Source organism: Meriones unguiculatus, chromosome 6 (genome assembly GCF_030254825.1).
Source record: "Meriones unguiculatus strain TT.TT164.6M chromosome 6, Bangor_MerUng_6.1, whole genome shotgun sequence".
Classification (NCBI taxonomy): domain Eukaryota; kingdom Metazoa; phylum Chordata; class Mammalia; order Rodentia; family Muridae; genus Meriones; species Meriones unguiculatus.
In genome coordinates, this window is record NC_083354.1 from 10,344,339 (window position 1) to 10,366,469 (window position 22,131).

General features: G+C 42.7%; 1 protein-coding gene across 1 annotated transcript in view; it reads right to left on the reverse strand.

Moving 5' to 3' along the window:
• Cd109 (CD109 molecule) overlaps window positions 1-22,131 on the reverse strand; it is a 103,642-nt gene that overhangs the window by 21,230 nt on the left and 60,281 nt on the right. Inside the window, exons 20-28 of the mRNA XM_021656485.2 lie at window positions 20,096-20,209; window positions 16,640-16,858; window positions 15,711-15,855; window positions 14,370-14,546; window positions 6,423-6,504; window positions 4,069-4,297; window positions 2,800-2,965; window positions 1,076-1,263; window positions 404-559 (exon numbers count right to left, since the gene is read on the reverse strand). Of these exons, the coding sequence (XP_021512160.2) occupies window positions 404-559; window positions 1,076-1,263; window positions 2,800-2,965; window positions 4,069-4,297; window positions 6,423-6,504; window positions 14,370-14,546; window positions 15,711-15,855; window positions 16,640-16,858; window positions 20,096-20,209 (1,476 nt within the window). The remainder of the gene's footprint in view (window positions 1-403; window positions 560-1,075; window positions 1,264-2,799; window positions 2,966-4,068; window positions 4,298-6,422; window positions 6,505-14,369; window positions 14,547-15,710; window positions 15,856-16,639; window positions 16,859-20,095; window positions 20,210-22,131) is intronic.

The window sequence follows — 22,131 nt, forward strand, 5'->3', positions numbered from 1 at the left end:
AGTTAAATCCCAGCTCTACTTTTCTGCCACATGGCTCCTTGGCCAGGTTTCACATATGTCAAAACTGTGGAAAGCATGCTTGGCCTGAGGCATAAATGCAGTAGCACATCTACTCGAACCTAGCGCAGTGTCTATGTAAAGTTTGGGACTCAGTGGGAATCACTCCTTCCCACAGTGAAGGTATGCAGGTTTTCTTCTTTTCCGCCCATCTTTCTTTCAAAGGATCCATCCCTTACACCCTTCCTTAGTTCCGAAAGTCCAGCCAAAAGGTGGGGGACAACCCATCTCCGTCTTTCTATGGGGCTCTGGGAACAACTCTGGATTAAAGTCAGGAGACAAAAATTAAAGTAGTTTCCCAGAATAAAGAACCATCTACACCGGGTTTAAAATGGCCTCTCCCCACCTCTGCCGTCTGGAGGAGAAAGCAGTTCTGTGTGTCAATCCGGAAGTGCACAGGTTGCGGTGTGCTGGGCCCCGTGACAGTCACTTGTATGTCTGTATTTTCCATGTGCACTAGGGCTGAAAATTCAGATAGCGCCTTCAAGGCCACAACAGTATCCTGTTGAGAAAAGCAAAACGATATTGCATTTCTTTTTTTTTTCTTTTTTTTTCTTTTTTGGTGGGGGGCGTGTCCAAGAAGATCTCTAAAGAAAACACTCAGCAACGTTTGGGAACCTGCTGGATGGCGTTCCACCTTCCCAGGGAGGAGATTTCTCCCTCGATCCTCTGTGGGCGTCTTGCTGGGAGTACATAAGAGGCTGCACAAACTGCTACTACAACACAGACGTGAGCAACACGCCTAAGTGAGCTACCGCAAACACAAAACAGCTAATACAGATGGGAAACCAAGTATTCCCTGTACACACCAGATATGAGGCTCCGGTAAGAAAAGTGTTAAAGTCACCGCCTTGAGCCTTTCATTTAATTTACTGAACTTGTAATCTAAGCGACTTTATGGCTGTATGAAAAAGCGGCTATGATCTTCATAGATACTAAAAAATCTTTAAAATCTTTAATAAATTTTTCCTGGAAAAAAACAAAAACAAAAAAGAAAGAAAAACCTATCATCTCTCACCTGCGTGGATACAAAACCTCCCAGGCTATTCCTTTGCCTGCTGAGCCACTTCATCACCGGGATTCCCTCAGAAATACGGTGCTGCAGGTGTGAGAGCAGTGCGTAAGCTGCAACTTCAATGTCCAGGGAGCGGGGCTGCCAGGACTCAGAAAGCGAGGGGGTGGATGACAACCAGAACTGCGTGTCTCCTGGGAAAAAAGTATACCGTAGTGAGCGAACACCAAAAGGCTATGTTTCACAACCCCTAAATACAGCATAAATACACGTTACACTGGAAGCTATCACGGTGGATCAATTTTCATCCTCTTCTCGTTGCCTGCATTTGAGACGGTTTTGATTAAAATGTTCTTCCCAGGGGAAATGCCGTATGTTTAATGCAGGACGAAACAGTTATAAGTAAAAAGGGGGGAAAAAAAGCACACACAGGCTAAATATACAGATATAAAATTTCCCTTCTACAAATGTTTAGGGCACTTGGGGAAGACTCCTGCTCCAGGGAACATATCAGTAACCAGCTCTCAGCTTCTGTGAGAAACCACGCCCCCCCCCCCCCCCCCCCCCCACACACACATACCTTTTTCTGTCTTCTCAAAGCTTATGTTATAAATCCAAAGCCCAAGCCCCGAGAAAAACGGCGCGGCTCCACCCAGGTCAACCTTCCTGAGATAATCCTGCTCTAACCCTCTAGACCGGCCCTGGGTGGAGGCCCTCCACTCGCTTTCATCTACAAAGATAGTGATCACACTTCCGTGGAACGTGCGTCGCAGCCCAGCACGGAACAAATGTCACGTGCCACTTCGGCCTCTGGAAGGAGGAGTGGGAACTGAATCTAATCGTCAACGTTAGTGGCTACAGTCTCCTTTAGAATTACTCTCTCTCTCTCTCTCTCCCTCTCTCTCTCTCCTCTCTTTCTCTCACTCTGTGTGTGTGTGTCTGTCTGTCTGTCTGTCTGTGTTCCCCATGGAAGCCAGAGAAGAGCACTAGCTCCCTTAGAGCTGGGGTCTTTGTGAGCTACTTGGGTGCTGAGATCGAAACTCCAGTCCTCATGCCCAAGCAGCGAGTGTTCATAACTGCCAGGTCACCTCTCCAGCCCCACCACGCCATCCCTTTTTGAATGAACGGAACTTTGCATCTGGAGACACTATCTAAAGTTACTCACCGGTACCAACTCACCCTAAGACACGCTTCGCTGACTACGTGATAGGGTCTTTTGGAGGAGTAACGCCTGTGCTGCACAGGCCAGAAACTCCAAAGTGACTAACTCAAAGGGGAAATGCAAGGGAGAACCTATCTAAAAGATAGTGCCAGGCTGGGGAGCTGACTCACTGGTTAGGAGCACAGGCTGCTCTTCAGAGCTTCTGGTTTCTGCCAGCTCCGAACCAGCTGTTACTCCAGGTCCACGGGATACGCTGCCCTCTACTGGCCGCTGTGGGCACTGCACGTACATGGTGCAGGCAAAACACTCAAAGGGGTGGATGGCTACATACATGCATACATACATATACAAATACATAAATACATAAAATGCCCCAAATCCTAGGGAGGCAAGGAACGATATAACATGCAGACCCCATCCTGGTCTTGTCCTGCTCAGCATTTTTCATTTCATCCTCTCCATGCAAATGTTATCAACGTCATACTTTGAAAAAAGCGTACAAGCTTTTTCCACATCGATCCCAGGAAGCCCAACATTCTATCCGCCTCAGGAGGGTCCCAGGCATTACCTTCCTTTTCTGCCTGCTGAGTCAGCATACGCAAAGCATCCTCTGCTTTAGGACTCCCCACTGAAGACAGGGCATAGGTTACAAGCGCTAAGGTATAATTGTCCGAAATTCCTCTGCTGAGTTCAGACTCCAAAAACTTGACAGAGTCTTGTACATTGACATTAGGCTTGGAAGAAAAAAAAAACCATACATATTTCATTACTTCTCCACATGTAAATGAGAGGCACATTGAAACATCCACTCAAAAAAAAAAATGATTTCAGACCTGTTAAGTGTCTGACCTCAGTGTAGGCAATGGGAATCAACAATGTTCATTGACACTGAAGTATCTGCTGTACCATCTGAAAATAACAGTATGTTCAGTTGCTATAACTAAGTAGACACTATTCTTTAAAAAGAGTAAAACAATAATAACTTGTGTAACCTCTTTATCCTGCTGAGTGTTTTAAGTCCAAGTGGCAAAAGAAGATAAAGCATCAGAAATATACTTCATACAAAACCCTAGGAATTGAATCTTTAAACTGAGGGGAAAAAAAAAAGTTGCCTTGCACAGGCCTACCAGTAACCTGAGAAAATAGAGTTTAATAAAGAGAATGGCTACTGATGTTGAGAAATGGGGTTCAATAAACAATAAGGCATCAAACAGCCAGAGAGCTCTATGGCAACATTAAGACCATTCTACCTCTCCACCCACATCCATTCTCATCCACACACCCACACCTCCTTCCGCAGGAGTTCAGAGGTAAGTAGTTCTCACTAAATTAATGGACACGGCAATTCCTCCCTAAAAGATTAAAGATCTTAAAAACAAACAAACAAAACCCTTCAAAATGACTGAGGACATAAATTAGCAGGGTGCTTGCCTCTTATAAGCCACACCCTGAGCTCAATCCTTAGCAAAGTTAAAAAAAAAAAAAAAAAAAAAAAAAAAAAAAAACCTTCACCTCAACTTACTAGGACACAGTCCCAAACTTTAAAGTACATGCTTCCTCCTAACAATGAAATATTACTGACTTCCGTTCCCAGTAAAAAGCACAACACATATATTAAAAAGTCTTGCAGAGTCCCATAAGAGTAGGTTATTATTTTTCTTCAAATTTTGGAACTTGTCCCCAAATATCCCCAAATGCAAAGCACAGGGCTATCCAAGTGCAGGTTTCAAATGCAACATAAAACTATGTACTTTCTGTATTTGACCCATCAAGACCCACTTTCCTTCTATTTTTAGAAGAAGAAAAAAAAACCAAAACAACAACAAAAAAGCAGTACCTGATACCTTCTGTAGCCCAAGAAAGAAGTCACAATGTAGGCTGTAAGTGTCACTGGGCTTTGATTGCCACCTTGAAGTTCACTGTGGATCACTCGTCCTGGCTCCCAGAATTCACCATTGGATTTCTGATGTGCTCTGAGCCAAGCATATGTTCTTTGTAACACATTCTGATCAATATCGATATAAGAATCAGCTTCCAGAAAACACTTTAAAACAAATGCTGACAGCCTTGGAAAAAGAAGGGAAAAGCACACATCCATGTAAGTCTCGGGGGCTCACGCTGAGCATGTGAAACAAAATGGGGTCTCCCCCTCAGAAAATTCACCAGGCGTAACACAAAAGGGAAGACAGCAAAGAAACTACATGTAAAACTTGTCTTAGCTGGTGAACCTAGTTCTCCTTGAGTGTGGCTAAGGAATGAAGATCAATTCACAAAACGTCACATTTGCAAATGAACTAAGGAATCATATTGTTATTTAGAAATAATCTTATAGGGCTGGAGAGGTGGCCTTTGCAGAAGACCCAAGTTCAATTCCCAGCACTCACATGATGGCTCACAGCCATCCCTGGTTCCAATTCTAAGGAGGAAACAAATAAATCCAAAAGAAATAATATTGTCTCGGTATCTTACAAGTTGAGAATTCAACCTTCCATAATGGTTCCAGTGGTACACACCTCTAACTGTTCTTGGAATGCACCAAACAAACAAACAAACAAACAAACAAAAAACCTTCACACATGTCAGCCCACAGCTTTGTATAAGCATCTGGAGTTCACAAGCAAAGTTCAGTACTTAAATGCTAGAAATGGGTAGTTTTCAGTCCTATACAACTGTAGCCTTAAGGTCAACACTGCTTGACCCACCCACCAAAATCTAGGAAAGGTGTGTGTGTGTGTGTGTGTGTGTGTGTGTGTGTGTGTGTGTGTGTGAATGTGTGCATACTTGTGTGTGTGTTTGTATGTTCGTGTGTGTATGTGTGTGTTATTACCTATGGGGCATGTATGTACCTGTGTAGAAGTCCAAGGTAAATGTTGTATGTCTCCTCAGCTTTTTTCTTTCACTCTTACCTTTATTTTTTGAGACAGTATATCTCACTGAGCCTGTAGTTTACCAAGTGTGCCAAGCTGGATGGTCAATGAGCATCAGAGACCTGCTTGTGTCCCAAGACCTCCTACCCCAAGCCTGGGGTAACAGGCACATGTCACCATGCTCACTTTTTACATGGACTATGGATTACAAACTCGGTTCTCATGCTTGCATGGCAGGCGCTGTACTAAGCGTGCCTTCTCCCCAGCCCTAGGAATGATTTGTAGAAAGAGGGGAAAAAGAATGAAGATAAGGAAGAAAAATAAGGGAAGAGAGAAGGTAGGTAGATAGATAGATAGATAGATAGATAGATAGATAGATAGATAGATAGATATTAAGGAAAAGAAAGAAAAGTGGAAAGCAAAAGGGAAGAGATTATACAACAGAAACCTCTCATGGCAAAAATGTCTAGTATTTATTTACTGGGTGACACTTCAGAGAACCATGATACAAAACACTGTATTTGTGGGGAGAGGCATAAAGGTGAGACAGGGCCTCAGTATGCAACCCAAGCTGGCCTCAGGCCTCCTAGCTCCACATCCAAAGTGTTGGGATTACATGCATGAGCCACTACGCCCAGGAAGAACAGTAGTGAAGAACAAAGAATAGAAACCTATTTGCAGACTGACACCTGACTCCTGACAGAGACAATCCAAAGCGCTCTGTCTCATCAGAGCTGAGCGTAGTGAACACACTCAGTAGCTAACGCCCAGATCCCCTCCACTGGAGGCAGCCAGAGGAGATCTCCCTGAGTCCTGATGGCGAGCAGAATAAGGGATGAAGTTAACTGTCCCAAATCAACCATGAGGACTCCATGCGGAAGGGCACTGCATATTCCTTATTCAATCTCGTTACTGTTTACTCTTCAAGAAACATGTCCTTAAAGAAATCGCACAGACTGTTTTAATAAAGCTCTTGTACTACTAAATCAGATATGGCAAGAACAATGTCACAATAGCATTTTTCTTCTTGCCATCTGTACCGTCATCTTAAAGGATTTTTGCTGTAGCTTTCCCCTCAAAAAGAAAAGAGGGGTTGTATTTTTTTTCCTTTTCTAAATAGAAAGCTCTTGATTTGCAAATGCTTTAGAACTGTTTTTGTTGTTGTTGTTGCTTATGAGATGCCCTCTATGAAAGGCACGCTTTGTGTCTCGCAGCTGCAATGTCCACACAGAAAAGGAATGTCTGGAAGCCCCACAGCCACTGTAGCCTAATAAACACCTGTCCCGTGGGACAAAATTGTTTAATTAGAAAAGAAATCACTCACCAAGTGCTCCCAGAAGGGTCACTATTCCCGAAGGCACTAAAGGAGCCATCTTCCCTCTGATAGAGAAGCTCCCTTTGGTAGCCTGAAGACACAAAAATCCATGTGTAATCAATCCACCTGCTATGCCTTCATGTGGGTGCCATTGGCTGACAGGGGAAATGAGGAGTGATAACAAAGACACTTCTGGTCATCTGGAGGCAGGCAGAGCCAAGGCTGAGCCTCACTTACTTCTAGAATTCACCAGAAGGGTCTCGATGCTTAGCTATCTAAGACTGTCTGCTATCTCGGGAGAACACTGCCCGTCTTAACATAACTACAGTTTAAGGCCAAACAATAAAACCAACTGGTCTGCTTTGATATCAGTTCCACACTTCAAACTTACACACAAACACACACACACAAGCACACAAATGACATATTACTACGTAAGTAAATTAGGGGTGCTGTGGAGACGGTTCAGTCATAGAGTGCTCACCACACAAGCATGAGGACTGAGTTCAGACCCCAATCACCTACCCAGGAAGCTGGGCACAGAGGGATGCATACACCTGTAACTGCAGGAATGGGGGTGTGGACACTGAGGAACACCTGGGATTTGCTGGTCAGTCAGCAAGCTTCTGGCTCAGTGAGAAACCCAGTCTCAGAAAGATACAAGGTGGAGATATAACTAAGAAAGACATAACTAAGATATATAACTAAGAAAGAGGTCAGCCTAGGGACTCCACATGGGAACACGTGTGCCCGCGTATACAGCATACGTACACAAATACATAACACACAAATAAGTATATTTAGGGTGAAGTTAATGAATTTGCTTTAATGAAGACAGAAACCACATACTTGCAAATAAATTATTCCCAAACAAAGAGAAATTGATTCACTTTTGCAAAGCCATGCAAAGAGTTCCAAGGCCCATGTTTAAAATCGTGTGACATTGGTTTCCCAAAGTGAGGGGAACAAGGACTATTTCTAACAGGAACTCAATGACTGGCTCTTTGGTCTCCCCACCCCCGAAGGGAGGAGCAGTCCTGTTAGGCCACAGAGGAGGGCTTTGCAGCCAGTCCTGAAGATATCTGATAAAACAGGATCAGATGAATGGGGAGGAGGTCTCCCCTCTCAGTGGACTTGGAAAGGGGCACGGTGGAGATGAGGGAGGGAGGGAGGGAGGGACTGGGAGGGAATGAGGGATTGGGACACAGCTGGGATACAGAGTTAATAAAATGTAACTGATAAAAAAATAAAAATAAAAATAAATAAAAAAATAAAAAAACACAAAAAAAATAAAATAAAATCGTGTGACAAGCTCGTGGGACTCACTGAACACTCTACCTCTCCTGGGAAGACCCGAGCTTTTCTCCTTTGGCTTTTCCACTAGAATCCCTGCATCTGAGAGCTTCTGGATTAATGTATAAGACAGAACACTGTTTTTCAGAGTGATATTTGAGACTGACAGTAAAAAAGAATATATATATTTAAAGTAAATGCAATTTTTCTCTTAATTTTAAGAAGGGAACATTGGATTATAATCTTTATGTTTATACCTAAAACATTACTGTTGAATAGTTCAATAGCAATCTTGGTTTTGTATTCATTATGTATGAAGAACTGTGAGAGCTCCTTATCAGTATTAACATGGGTGAGTCTAATAACCCTAAGATGTGATGTCATTATTAGCTTTTTTAATAAGATACTATAAAATGGGTCAGAGCTGAGATCAAGGCATGAGGTTAGCATTTATGGAAACTACCTAGGCAAATGTCCTCCAACATCACTCATCAGTGAAAAAAAAAAAAAAAAATGAGCCTTATTCCTTCACTGAGGGCAGCCGATCTGGAGGAAAACGGGAGCTGCAGCATCTTTAGCTGTATTATTAACATGTATTAGTCCATTTCAGAGTGGATTAGTAAAACAGATCCCTCCAGCTCTGCTTCCCCCCCCCCCCGGGAACAACAAAGGAAAGAAGAGGAGCCTGGGATAAGAGCTGGTTTGACTCTCTGTGGGAGTCTCTGTTGAGACCCCCTTTCTCATTCTACGCTGGCCATGAATGCTTAGAGAACCCTTGGCTGCTTGTCCTCCAAGCTCCTGCCCACTTCAGGCCTAATTTCTACTTAATTAGTAGAAAAGGATACTGATGACATGGCAGTGATGTTTATTGTTAGCATAAACAATCTTCATTCTTCTGTAGTTACCTAAGTTGGAGATTTTTCATCACGATAGATAAGCCAGTCAAAAGCTTGGTTTTCTTCAAAAGTTTACAAAGAAACAAGAACATCACTTTCAAGCTCAATGTTTTACACATGGCTCTCTGGTTTGTAAAATAATAATATAGTCAGAATTATCAGACATCTCTGAAAATTAAAATGCAGAAGTCATGAACCTGTTGGCATAACAACCAATAAACTGCCATTTGCAATGGTCCAGATAAGATGCAAACTTTTCTGGGTCATGAGTTAGTTCTCTGAACTAACTGTGAATGTAAAGTAGTCACAATTCATAAAATTAAAGATGAAAGTACTGCTTACAGAAACAAAAACCAAAACAAACAAAACAGAACAGAGAAGCAGAGCTGGGGATATAGCTCAGCAGTACAGCACCTTCCCAGGATTCAGTTCTGAGAGAAGGCAGAGACTGTTTTAACAGAGGAAACATATCCTCAACTAGACTCAGTCTGAATCTCACATGAAAAAGAAACTTCAGGCATTGTAACTTAAATGTGTAAAGAAAAGAATTATCCAGATGATTAAACAGATAAAGGCACTGGCTGCCATGCCTGAAGACCTGATTTCAATTCCCATGTAGGTATCTACATGGGAAAGAACAGAATCAGGTCCCAAAAGTTATCCTATGACCTCTATACACTATATGCTACCACACCTACATACACAAAATACAAATAAATAAAATGTAATTTTAAAAAGCTCTAAATGTCCATCCTGAGTGAGGTAACCCAGACCCAGTACCTACTCACTTATAAGCAGATATCTGCCATACAGGATAACCATACTACAATACACACACCTAAAGAAGCTAAGTCACATAGAGGACCCTAGGGAGGATATTTAATTCTCATTCAGAAGCAGAGGCTGAGACTCACAGCCAAACTTCGGGCAGAGTGCAGGGAGTCTTTTGGAAGAGTTGGGGATAGAAGGACTCAGAGAGGACAGGAGCTCCACAAGGAGAGCAACAGAGCAAACAAAACTGGGCCCAGGGGTCTGGTGGAGACTGATTCACCAACCAAGCACCATGCAGGGAGAGGACCCAGGCTCCCTGCTCAGATGTAGCCAAGAGGCAGCTCAGTGTCCATGTGGATCACCTAGTAAGGGACGCAGGGGCTATCTCTGACATGGACTCTAAGTCAGAAAAATAAAATAAAACTGAATCTCTGGATAACATGCTAAAAAAATATCTAAATGTCTGAAGGAAATCAGCAGTTTAACCCTTCAATTATCAGGATTTCCAGGAATTGTCAGAAATGCTTTCTTTTTACAGTTCTTTTCTTGACAGCAAAAAAATAATGTATATTTCATTCAGTGATGGAGCTATTGGTTACGGGACACCTGGGCCACCAAGACCTAAGTAAGACAATGCGCTCTTCCTACATGACATTTAAATAATCACAATTCACACCAAAGCTACACTAATGTCTTTAAAAACAAAAACTACACTATATTTAACAAGACTTAGAAAAGGCAGTCTCTGACGTGAGACGCTGATGTGACACCGAAGAGTGACGTCAGGAAACATTCACCTTCTCCTGCAGATGGAATCTGGTTGGGCAAGCCAGAAACACGGATCGCACTTCCTGGCTGTTAAGAATGGGCCGGGGCTGGGTAGGACGGTCAGCGCGCTGTGGAAGTGGGTCAGAACGCTCCTGGACCTGACCTCATGCTAAAAGGATGAACGCAAAAGCCCAAGAAGTTTACGTTGATCATTCGGGCGCCCCCTCCGCACTCACTGAAGTGCCCACGTGATATGGTGAGGAAGGGTTCAGACAGAGAACCCACCATCAAAGTATTAACACAGATGACGATCGGGGTGGTTTTAAATAATGTTAAGTGGAGAAGAGAAAATGAAGCCATACCAATGGTACGATCTTAAGAAAGCCAAGACGAGTGCCCAAAATGACAGTCTGGGGTTCTTGATTGGGCCCGTTCCCTCTGCCAATTAAAGAATTAAACAGTGGGGGAAATCTGAAGCATGACAGGTAGCAGCAGAGAAATGTCAAACGCCACCGACAGAAATCAAAAGCTGAAGAAAGTTGTTGATGGGGGATGAGGCACGCAGGAAAAAAAAAAGACCCTCCGCAGAAAAAAAAAAAAAAAAAAAAAAAAAAAAAAAAAGACCCTCCGCAGAACAGAGCGGGTTACTCAGAAAGCTGAAAGATCCAGTCTCAAGGGCTGGAGATTTTTAAGCATCTAAACTTTTTTTTCTCTTAATTTAGGGTTAATCGGTTTGAAGAAAGATAGGATAGATGACTGGCCCAGAGATGCACAGCACGTCCTGCTGGTAGGAGACAAAAGCCTGCAAGGCCTTTGTTTTAAGAAGCCAGGTTTTTGCCTCAAGTCAGGACAGTGAAGTAGAATCTTGGAAAGTTGTCCTTTATTACCTAGCCTTGCCTTTCTTCCTATCTGTATATTTAACAGGGAGTCTAATTCCTGGTATCTCAAAGCCATGTAAGCACAGCTTTTATTTCATTTTGTAGGTGGGAAAATGAGGCTCTGAGAGGCTGAGCAAATGGACTCAAGATAGAGCCCATGGCTGGTGCCTTAACGACTACTCTCCCCTTTCTCCCATGACAGCAAGAAAGGTTGCCATGTTGTACACTTGGAAGACTCTCTGTGCCCTGGAGACCCGAGCTTTCTCTCCATCTGGTCAATGTGCACTTCTAGCAACCACTAAGCGTCAGGAGAGAACAGCCCCAGAGGGCTACTTGGAACCTTTTTGTTTCCAGGATGGGGATCAAACCCAGGGCCTCACTCATGCTGGGCAAAAACGGAACCCATGAGCTACATCCCCAGCTGGCTTTGAAAAACTGCTTTGACAACAACCGGGCCAAAGCGGATGTGTGTCACAGTGCTGCCTTTGGGAAAGCAAGAGCTGGGGTTTGAGCGGCGGTAACCCTGAGCAAAGCGTCACAGGACGAGGCAAGTCACCTCCAAGGGATGTGTCGGCTCTTCAAGTGGCTCAGGCCACCCAAAATAGAATTTAAAGGGCTGGGACAACAGCCCCTCAGTTAAGAGCACTTGCTGCTCCTGCAGAGGAACCAGATTTAGTTCATAACACCTCCTGGTAGGTTACCAACATCTGTAACTCTAGTTCTAGAAGATCTGACAACATCTGGCCTCTGCAGGCACCAAGACACACATGTGGCGCACAGACCCGAGTCTGTACAAAACATTCACATGCAGACATTCATTTAATGTAATAGAAATATATTTGATTAGCGATGAATACATATCAAGTTATAAATGGTGATGTAATCTGCATTCATTTTCCAGCTGAAACCAGATAAACTAACAAATCTCAGGACAAACTGGGATCTTGTTCTCAAAAGGTACAGTGTTAAATTTTAACACCCCCCTGTATTTGTTTTTATTCACCTCCTTACCATGACTGTCAAACCAAGATGTGAAGATCAACGTGCCACTTTGCCACAGACAGCACGTGAGGCCCCTTCTTATAGCTAATTATAATAGAATTTTCAGAAAATAAGAATTCCTGTGTGTATACCTTTAACAGATAAATGCTCTCTAAACGGGTTAAAATGATGGCATGTTTAAATCAGTATCTCTCTATAAAAAGCAGCAACTGCTAGATTTCTGAGAACTTCTGGGGTCGGGACTTATCAGCTCCTGGGTCGAAGAGCCAGCCAGAAGGTCAGCATCACGTGTGCTCCTGGTGGTTGGAAAATTAGACCCTATCCCCTCCTCACCTGAGCCTGGATCCCAAGGCCTGGTGGCCTCTGCCTCTTCTCCCACTCACTGCCTCGCTTCTTGTATAACTCTAGGGTTCCGCTCTGCTGCACCTGGACTGGTACCTTACAGCTCATACTGATGTGATCTGACCAGGCAGATTCCAGCCGTTACTGTTCCTGTCCCAAGCAGAACTCTGTGTTTCTCCCCTAGTGCCTTATCAGAACCCCCACTGAGACAGTCTACCTACTCAAGGATCTTGGTCCAACTCTGAGTCCTCATCTTTCTAACCTATTGCTTCTCTCTAAAATTCCAAGAACACTGCACACTGGACATCCTGTGGGTGCGTGGAATCTACAGCTCATCTCCTGAGGTTTCCACGCCTTATTTACCCTTCCAGTGCCTCAACTCCCTCACCTATAATATGGACATAGTAGTGCACCTATCATGGTTTTTTTGTGAGAATGAAACATGTAAAGATTTTCAACAGGATTAGCTACCCTCTCTATTATCACCGAAGACGTAGTTTGGGATAAAAAGTTTTCTGTATAATGAGAGGCGCTAAAATGAAGGTTCATATCAAAACAGTCACATTACTTGAGCTTGACAATTTAACCCATTCATCTAAGAGGAGGAGGAGAAGGAGGAGGAGGATGAGGGGAAGGTGAGGAAGGCAGAAGAGGAAGAGGAAAAGTAACCACAGACAGAGACACACACGTGACTATGATGAACTACACATTCCCAGATTGTGCTTAGTAAGCACTTCCCTGTCATTTGTATAAATCCTTCCCATCTTCATGAGTTTCCTATACCGTGGATATCATACACTTTGCTTACCTTCAGGCAAAAGCAGACTGAGACAGTTATTTGAGGTTGACTTTGCAGTATTTCATAAACTCAAAATCCACATTGTTGTTATTATCAGAAACAGCTCACTTAAGAATGGATAAAGAAACTGTGGTACATTTACACAGTGGAATACTTCTCGCCCATTAAAAACAAGGACATCATGAAATTTGCAGACAAATGGATGGAACTAGAAAAGATCATCCTGAATGTGGTAACCCAGACCCAGAAAGACACACATGGTATATACTCATAAGCAGATTTTAGTCATAGAGTACAGGATAGACGTACTGCAAAGCTCATATCCCAAAAAGATAAGTCCGATGTGCATCTTAGGCTTCATGTCAGCCCACTAGGAAAGGGGGTGGGGGTAGCTCTGACATGGACTATGTGGTGCCTGCTTTCTGATCACTTCCTCTTGGTGGGACGGCCCTATCAAACCACAGGGGAGGAAGATGAACTCCGTCCTCATGTGAATAAATGAGCTGGGGCGTCTGGGTAGGGGTCTCCCCTAAGCTCAAAAATAGGGGGATGCAGGAAGGAGATTGGGACTGGGAAGAGAGGTAAGAAGGGCCTATGACTGAGATGTAAGTTGAATTAATAAAAAAAAAAAAAATGAAGCCAGGAGGACATGTTGAGGAATACTAGGGGAATCAGAGAAGGAAATGTGAAATGATATGATCATATTTCATTGTATATATCTATGGAATTCCCAAGAATAAGAACAAATTATACTTTAAGAAAAGAAGAAGAAGAAACAGTTCACCAGTCCCCAAGTTCTCTAGCCACGGATGCTGAGGGCAAGGACTCTGAACACAAATGTTGGGTCCGAATCCCTGATGGGCCACTAGCTTGCCACATGGCCCTAGACAAGCTATTTAATAACTTCCCCGTGTCTCGGCTTCCTTCAGCTGACAGATGGCGAGTGCTTGGAACACTGCCTGCGGCACGGGCAGCACACAACCCATGTCAGGGTTGCCATGAGTGGATCAGCACCAGCGCCGAGCACTTCCCACAGCTCAGAGCACCACATCTGCCACCTCCAGAGGCGCAAGCATTCGTTCACGCACACCGCTCTGCATGGACAGACACAACGACCACCTGTTCCCAAACCTGGCCTAGGGAGATCCTGACCTGTAAGCAAAGGCAAACAAGTTTTTCACAAGTAAAGGCATGCATTAACGCTTACCTTGCCTCATATATGAAAGGGCCTTCTCTTTTAAATTATCAGTCAGCTTCTTCTGTTTCGTCAGATAATCCAAAATGTAAATATTTGGGGCGAAGTTTATCATGTTCTGTTCGCCGCAACCGTAAGGCAACCGTATCAGGGAGGCCAAGCCATTGATGGAAGGACCAAGGATATCTCCTGAAAGCACAAAGCATTTGGTTCAACGGCTAGTGCTCACTCGCTCTCACATGCTGGCCGCAGGTAGTCTCAGCTCAGTGTACGTGTTTGTCACAGAAGCAAGTGGGACAGAGCAGAAAGCCAATCACAAGAGCACTGTGGATTATGTGGTGAGTCAGGATGCTTCTGCCTAAATAATGATAGGGTATAAACTAAGTGTTCCTCTAAATCAAAATGTCAGAGATAGCGGGGATTAAACATCAGGACATTTAATTCTTCAGAAGGAGACTCGGGTGCATTGGAAAAAAAGCTGTGTTTAACTCAAAAGCATTTTAGGTTACTGGAAGGGAACTAGAAGGAAGTGACATTCCTACTGTAATTACTAGAATCTGGCATGGAAAACTATTCTAGGCAAGGGTTCTCAAGCCCTGCTTACCGGACTCTCTGGTGGAAAGTTTTCAAACCATACTTAACCTAACCATAGTCTAAGAAATTCTACTTTAGTAGATTTAGAGAAAAACCCTGACATTTGTGTTTTTTAATGTATTATGTAAATTGAGTATCCTCAGCAGTGGCCCAGAGGTACAGTCCAGGAACTCTTCTCTAGAAGACACGGCTCCCTCTAGCCACAGTGGGTGTGGTCTTCCTACTCACAGTGTTTCTGTACACCATCAGAAAATCAAAACTTCCAGCCAGGCTTGGTGATGCATACCCATAATCCCTGCAAAAATGCTGAGCTTCAGGGATACGGATTTCAAGGCCAGCCTGGGCTACATACCAAGACCTTCTCTCATAAAACAAAAAGACAATGACATAGTTCATGGGTAAAGTACTTACCTAGCCCTAGTGCAAAGCCCAATGTTTCATCTTGGGAAGAAGAGAGAAAGATAAAGGGAGAGAGGAAGGAGGAGAGGGAAGGAAGAAGGAAGAAAGGAAGGAAGGAAAGAAAGAAGGGCAAGATCAGCTTCACCCCAGACACACTAAATCAGAACTACATGTTAAATGAGACCACCACACACACATGCATGCTCCATGTTGAAAAGCGCTGAATTTAGATTCCACCCCTTGATGCCTTTCACGATCTCTTCCCATTGGGGCTAAGTAAGAAATCACAGCTATAAGCAGATGAAAAATACATTATCGAATGCAAATCAGCCAGTATGTGGCAACACACACGACTCTTACCAACTGCTGTGATCTGGACTCTTTCGCTGCCATTGACTGTATCATGAGGAAACGAGAAATTCAATGTTCTCTGGATAGTTTGTACTTTGTTGTCAGTCAGATCCAGTAAGATGGATTGTGAATATGACTTTTCTATCCCTTCAGCCTGTGGGGAAAGGAACACAGCACAGCATCTGCTTATCTGTTAGCAGAGAGCTGCGTGCAGATATGAAGACAAGTATTTAGTCTGCTATGGACAAAGCTGCTCAGTACCTACCAACCTACCTGCCTTCCACCTACCATATCCTGATTCTGACTTCAAACATGGTCAGCATTTACTTTCTAGCTAAGAAGAAAGCATTTCATGGAACTGGAATGGGAATGGGAATGACAAGGGGGAAAGATGAAAACATGACAGAGAAAACCCTAGGGGAATAGATTCATCTGTTGTTATCCAAACAGAATCGCGAAGTACCTCAACTGAAATCACTAATTAGACAGAGATTCAAATCCAAGGCAATTCCGCCCAGAACAAGAGTGGTCATCACTGTGCTGAGCTGTGTTTTTATAAACAATGTCCTCTCAAAATAACAGTCTACAAAATCTACTTTGAGGAGTTCCAAAATGCCCTACTCTACGTTACCAACCTAACCATGATCCAACAAGATCCCAATGTAACACAGTTTGTGAGTGTAAATGACTACTTAAAAATAATTGATCTTCATAATAGTCATGTTTCTGCTCAAATTTAAAGAGGGAAATGGCAATATTTTTATAACGTGTGTATTACATGTTTACAGACAGATGAGAAAACAACTAGGCATTAGTAGGTGAGTGGAGAAGAGGGCATTTTAGGATTACCGACAAATTCGACACGAGCACCTTCTCCTGTTTGTTTTTCATTTCCACATTCTGTTTCCATTGTAACCATCTAAACCCCAAATATTTACCTTTACTAAAACTGTCTGGGTGACAGTGTCAGAAGCAGCATGTGAGGCAGCTTTCACCGTGAAGGGAATTTCTCCCAAGCATGTTGGCTTGATAGGGAAATGCAGAGTAATCCCATCCTCGCTGGGAACTACAACATTCTGCCGGTATATGGTATCATTGATGTCACTTGAAGACATTAGAATGTCAAAGCTGTCACTTTCCTCGATGAGTACTATGACCTGGGAGGAAAAAAAAAAATGAAACCCGAAAGTTTTCTATAAAATAATAATAATAATAAAATGGTCTCTGTAAATTCTATTGCTATTTTAAGTGCTGTTACAAGTATGAGATGCAGAACCAGAAAAAAAAAATAGGCCAAAGATGAGGCCAAGAAGGGGAAAACTTGAAAAGGAAATCAGAGAAAACGGGTTTATTATATGCATACCTCTTCTATCTCTAGATACATCTGGGAAAAAGCATTTTTTTGTCTTCATTTACAGTCCTTCCACTAATCTTTCTCATTACACAAAGCCATTGAGTAGTAGGACTATACAAAAAGGTCACTTCAAATATCAGTTTCACTACCTCCTGACTTTACTGTGACATCTTAGGAGACACAGGTCCCATTAGTGAAGCATGAGACAAACAGGTTAAAATACTGTTTTTATCTGCTGAGAGTTTCTGCAAAAATTTATTCCGTGAAAATTATGGTTACTAGATTAGTTCTGAAGCATATCATATTTACAAACTTTTATTAAAATGCCAAGGTTTCTACTCTCCTTAAGTAGCATTCTTCCAGGCCTGAGCTTTTTTCAGTGTAGTTTAGTTTAGTTTAGTTTAGTTTAGTTTAGTTTAGTTTAGTTTAGTTTAGTTTAGTTTGGTCTAGTTTTGTTTCATTTCATTTAGCTTTGTTTTGTTCTGTTTTGCTTTGCTTTGTCTTATTATGTAGTCCTGGCATGCTTGAAAATTGCTATGGAGACCAGGCTGGCTTTGAACTCACAAAGCTATGCCTGCCTCTGCCTCTGCCCCTCTGCCCCTCTCTGCCCCTCTCTGCCCCTCTCTGCCCCTCTGCCCCTCTGCCCCTCTGCCCCTCTGCCCCTCTGCCCCTCTGCCCCTCTGCCTCTCTGCCTCTGACTCCAAGTGCTGGGATTAAAGATGCACATTACTATTCCCAGAGGAGAGGGAGGGTTTAGAGCAGGAGTTCATAACCTGTGGGCCCCAACCTCTTTGAGAATCACACAATCTTTTCACAGAGGTCGACTAAGACCACCTACATATCAGATATTTACATTACGGTTCATAAAAGCAAAGTTACATTTATAAAGTAGCAATGAAAATAATTTATGGATGGGGACACCACAACATGAGGAACTGTATTAAGGGGTCACAGCATGGGGAAAGTTGAGAACCACTTGTTTAGAGCTCCCTTAGCTGGCTTGGAACTCATTATGTCCATCAGGCTAGCCTCAAACTTGCAACAATCCCCCTGCCCCTGCCTCCCAAGGGACTGGTATTACAGTGTGTCCCACCACAATCAGCATGGACCTCACAATTTGCAAAGTATTTTCCAAATTATTTCCTCACAATAATTTGTTCACATGATAATCATGATTCTCATAAAATAGGTAGAGAAACTGCAATCACGTTATTAAGTTATCTGCTAGTGAGCAGTAAACTCAATATTAGGGTTTCTGGTTGGATCTTCTCAGTAACACAGTCACATTCTGACCACACTGAAAAGCAGTTAACAAACAAACAATGGCGCTAAAAGCATACATAGCTCAGTGGCTGACTTGTGCCTATTCAATCTCCAACACCGAGAAAAAGTAAGTAAAAATTCTGATCTACTCTGCAGCTGCATACACTCCAAGAAATTACAGCATTTCATACAATAAAGTTATCAGCCTCTGCCTACTTACTTTAGGGAGGAAAACTAAACCATTTGGCTAATGCAACTCTAAATGCAACACAAACAGTAGTTAAGTCCCAATCCTTGCCTTGCAGCAAACTGACTGCTTAAGGAGACAGGAATATGACTCACAAAATATTTCCCTGAAAACATAATATACGGAATAACCATGGAAACTGAAAACATAACAGAGCGGGTGAGGTTCCTTGGGAAGGGAATCCTAGCTGCAACCTACCTCAGGGAGAATAAATTCTTACCAGCTGCAGTGGGTACAAAATGGTAATGAGAAGAAAAACCACATTCTAGATAATGGAAGAAGGCCAGAAAGAAATGCAGGGAGGTAGGAGGAAGAAAGGCATATCCCCAAGGCCAAAAGGAAGTTCCCTGGCAAAACGGAAGGGTCTGTACTGGAAAACTAAGAAAATGTGCATACATGCTAATGATATACCCAGATGTTAGTTAACAGAAGAAATCACTATCAGAGTGTGTATACTTTCAATCTCCCAGCAAAATGCAAAATGCATGGAGGAGTGTCAGATGCGTGAGTCTTCCCTATGTCGGTTAGTCAGGGAGCTGTTAGTTGTCAGTCAAAGGGGCTCAAAGGACCCCCAGGTTATTGCCATTGTTTTGGTTGCCCACCAGAAGTTAAGGCCTTATTGCTGAAGATACCACATACTTTAGTTATACTACAAAGGCGAATCATGCTACAACTCAACCAGAAGCTTCCCCCTCGTTGGCTAGCCCTCTTAATGCCAAAAGCTGCTGCTTGGGCAACTTTGTGAGAATAATTATCAATAATTACCTGTGTGTGGATTTCGCAAGCTACAACCCCAATCTGTCAGGCAAGAAATACCCACTGGCGCAATGTGGGACACAGTCGTGATGGCAAACTGCCTTCTGCTTACTTCTAAGGCCCACTCTACTTATACCCAGACTAGTGCTGTTCTCAGCCTCCGACAAAGCAACGAACAGAGATTCATGGCAACACTTGGAATTCAAAGGATCCAACTATCCCTGAGGAGCTATCAGAAGGAGAGACATTGTCTTCAATCGCTAGAATGCGATTGGTGAACCACACACATGATCATATGGATGGCCCTGGTTAAAGGCAAGTTGGCCACGGTACCAAAAAAAAGGAAGGAAAGAAAGCAAGAAAGCAAGAAAGGAAAGAAAGAGAGAGAGAGAGAGAGAGAGAGAGAGAGAGAGAGAGAGAGAAGAAAGAAAGAAAGAAAGAAAGAAAGAAAGAAAGAAAGAAAGAAAGAAAGAAAGAAAGAAAGGAAAGGAAAAAGACATAGATAGGGGAGGAGGAACCTAACTGAGAGGAGAGGAAGAAGACTGAAAGAGGGTGAAGTTAATGTTGCTACATTATGAAATTGTCAAAGAGTAAATTAAATTTCCCTTAACATTTCAAATTACCAAGTTAAAAGGATAAAAACCAATAGAAACATATATAAGCCAAAAAAAAATGGTTAAGATGGTTAAAGATGCTTAGTTATCCTGATGCTCAAGTACTTACAATGCAACCAATCAAGGAGTGTAAATAATCAACAAAATCTGAACGTATTACCTTAGTGGCTTCTTTCAAATAATTGAATATGATTACTTCCAAAGCAAATTCTTCACCTCTGATAACAGAGTAGGGAAGATTCAGGTAAATGAAAAATGGTTGGAAGGCTTGCAGCTAGAAAGAACATAATGAATACATGTTTGGGTTCAGAGAAAGATGCTTCACATTATATATAAGACCAACATCCACAGAACCTTTACAGCCGTTAACACCTGGAGGTATCCGCTCGCCAATCAGCCCTCACCCATCAACAGCTTACACCAAATTAATGGTGGCAAGCTGACCTGACTGTTATTTAACATCGTAATTACTGTACTGTATTAAGGACCTAGTAAGCACATCATAAATTATTCATGCAATCATTATACCCCCATAAGGGTGCTGTGCTCCTATTTTATTTTTTTTAAATGGTGTTCCGAAGTCTCTGTAACTACTACAAGCAAAAATGCCAGAGGCACATTCCATTCTCTCTGACACCAAAAGAAGCTGCTGCTCCGTTATGCTATACTGACTCCATGATTTGCATCAAAAGTTACTGTCCAATCGAACAGCCTGTTTGAGACTCAGGTGGGGAAATGTCAGTGTGGCCAGCCCAGTAATGTTCTGCCTACATGTGTTCTCACGTGCACGCGCACGCACACACACACACACACACACACACACACACACACGTGTATGTAACCCAACTCTGAAACTGTCAAGACGTACAGGAGAGGCCACGCCCCCTCCCCTGCCTGAACTTAACTTGGTTACTTTAGGCCAGTGGCCTCAAAATAGCAGAAGTAAGTCCCTCTATAGGGCACGGTCAACCCATGTCCCTGTGGGCCACCTGATGCCACCTGATGCCACAGCCAACCGGAATGTGGCCCAATACAAAATTAAGCAGGGGGTGAGGGTAATTTGATCGCATATTTCTCGAGTGTGAACTTTACAGAGAGCAACACCATCTCACAATGTCAAAAGGTTGGACAAGCCCGCCAGGCTTGCGTGGACATTTGCAACATTTTAGATTATCACGGTGATGGAAGGACAGCAGTGGCACTTTGGGAAATGAAGTTCTTCAATACCTAGAGTTGTCCCAAACAATGAGCAACCACTGTCTTGTTCTCCTCATGATTCTTGACGTATTTATTACGAGCATGTGGTTTGTTATTTGGGACACTGAAACATGACTAGGCGCATATGACTCTACAGATCTTATACTGTAAGATGCCATGGTATCTATATAGATATTGAATATTTGCTTAGATACTCACACTATTAAAGCCATCTGTCTAATGGCCTGGGCTTCCACCAAAATTCCATAAATAAAACCCAAAGCACTTTTATTTCTACAAATTTCACTTAGAACTAGTAAGAAGGCAACGCAAAATATTTGGTATAGTAGATTTCCGGTATAATAGGAGTGATAGCTATTGGACTAAGGCCATTCATGATCCTGGTATTCCTATTAGGAACTAGAAGCAAAGGGTGAGGAAATTTGAGCACAGACATGAAGCAATGTCTTCTGGGAGACCCCTTGAGAAGTTGTGCTCATCTTTAAAGTAATCTGTCCATGGTAAATTACTCCATCAGGTCAATAGTAAACTTAATAACCCAAACAGGGGATGGAGAAATGAATCAGAGGTTAAGAACACTCTCTGCTCTTATGGAGGTCCCAGATTTGACTCCCAGCACTCACAAGTCAGCGCACAACTCCAGTTCTAGGAAACCCAACACCCTTTTCTTGCTTCCTTGGGCACCAGACACACACACAGTGCACAAACATAGATGTGGGCAAAACACTCATATACATAAAATTTTAAAATGTTACCCTTGATCTTAGTCAAAAGGCCAATTTTTCTCTATTACTACAAGCTTACAAGTAAATTATAATAAAAATGATATGTGGTTTTCTGTTTCCAGCAATGAGTAAGGAAATTTCTGCTTATAAAAGAATTCATTTCATATATAGTATTGCTTATCAACAAAGTCAAGCATAACAGTTTGAATTATCTTAAATTGATCATAATATGGAACTTTATCCTGGTGAAGGT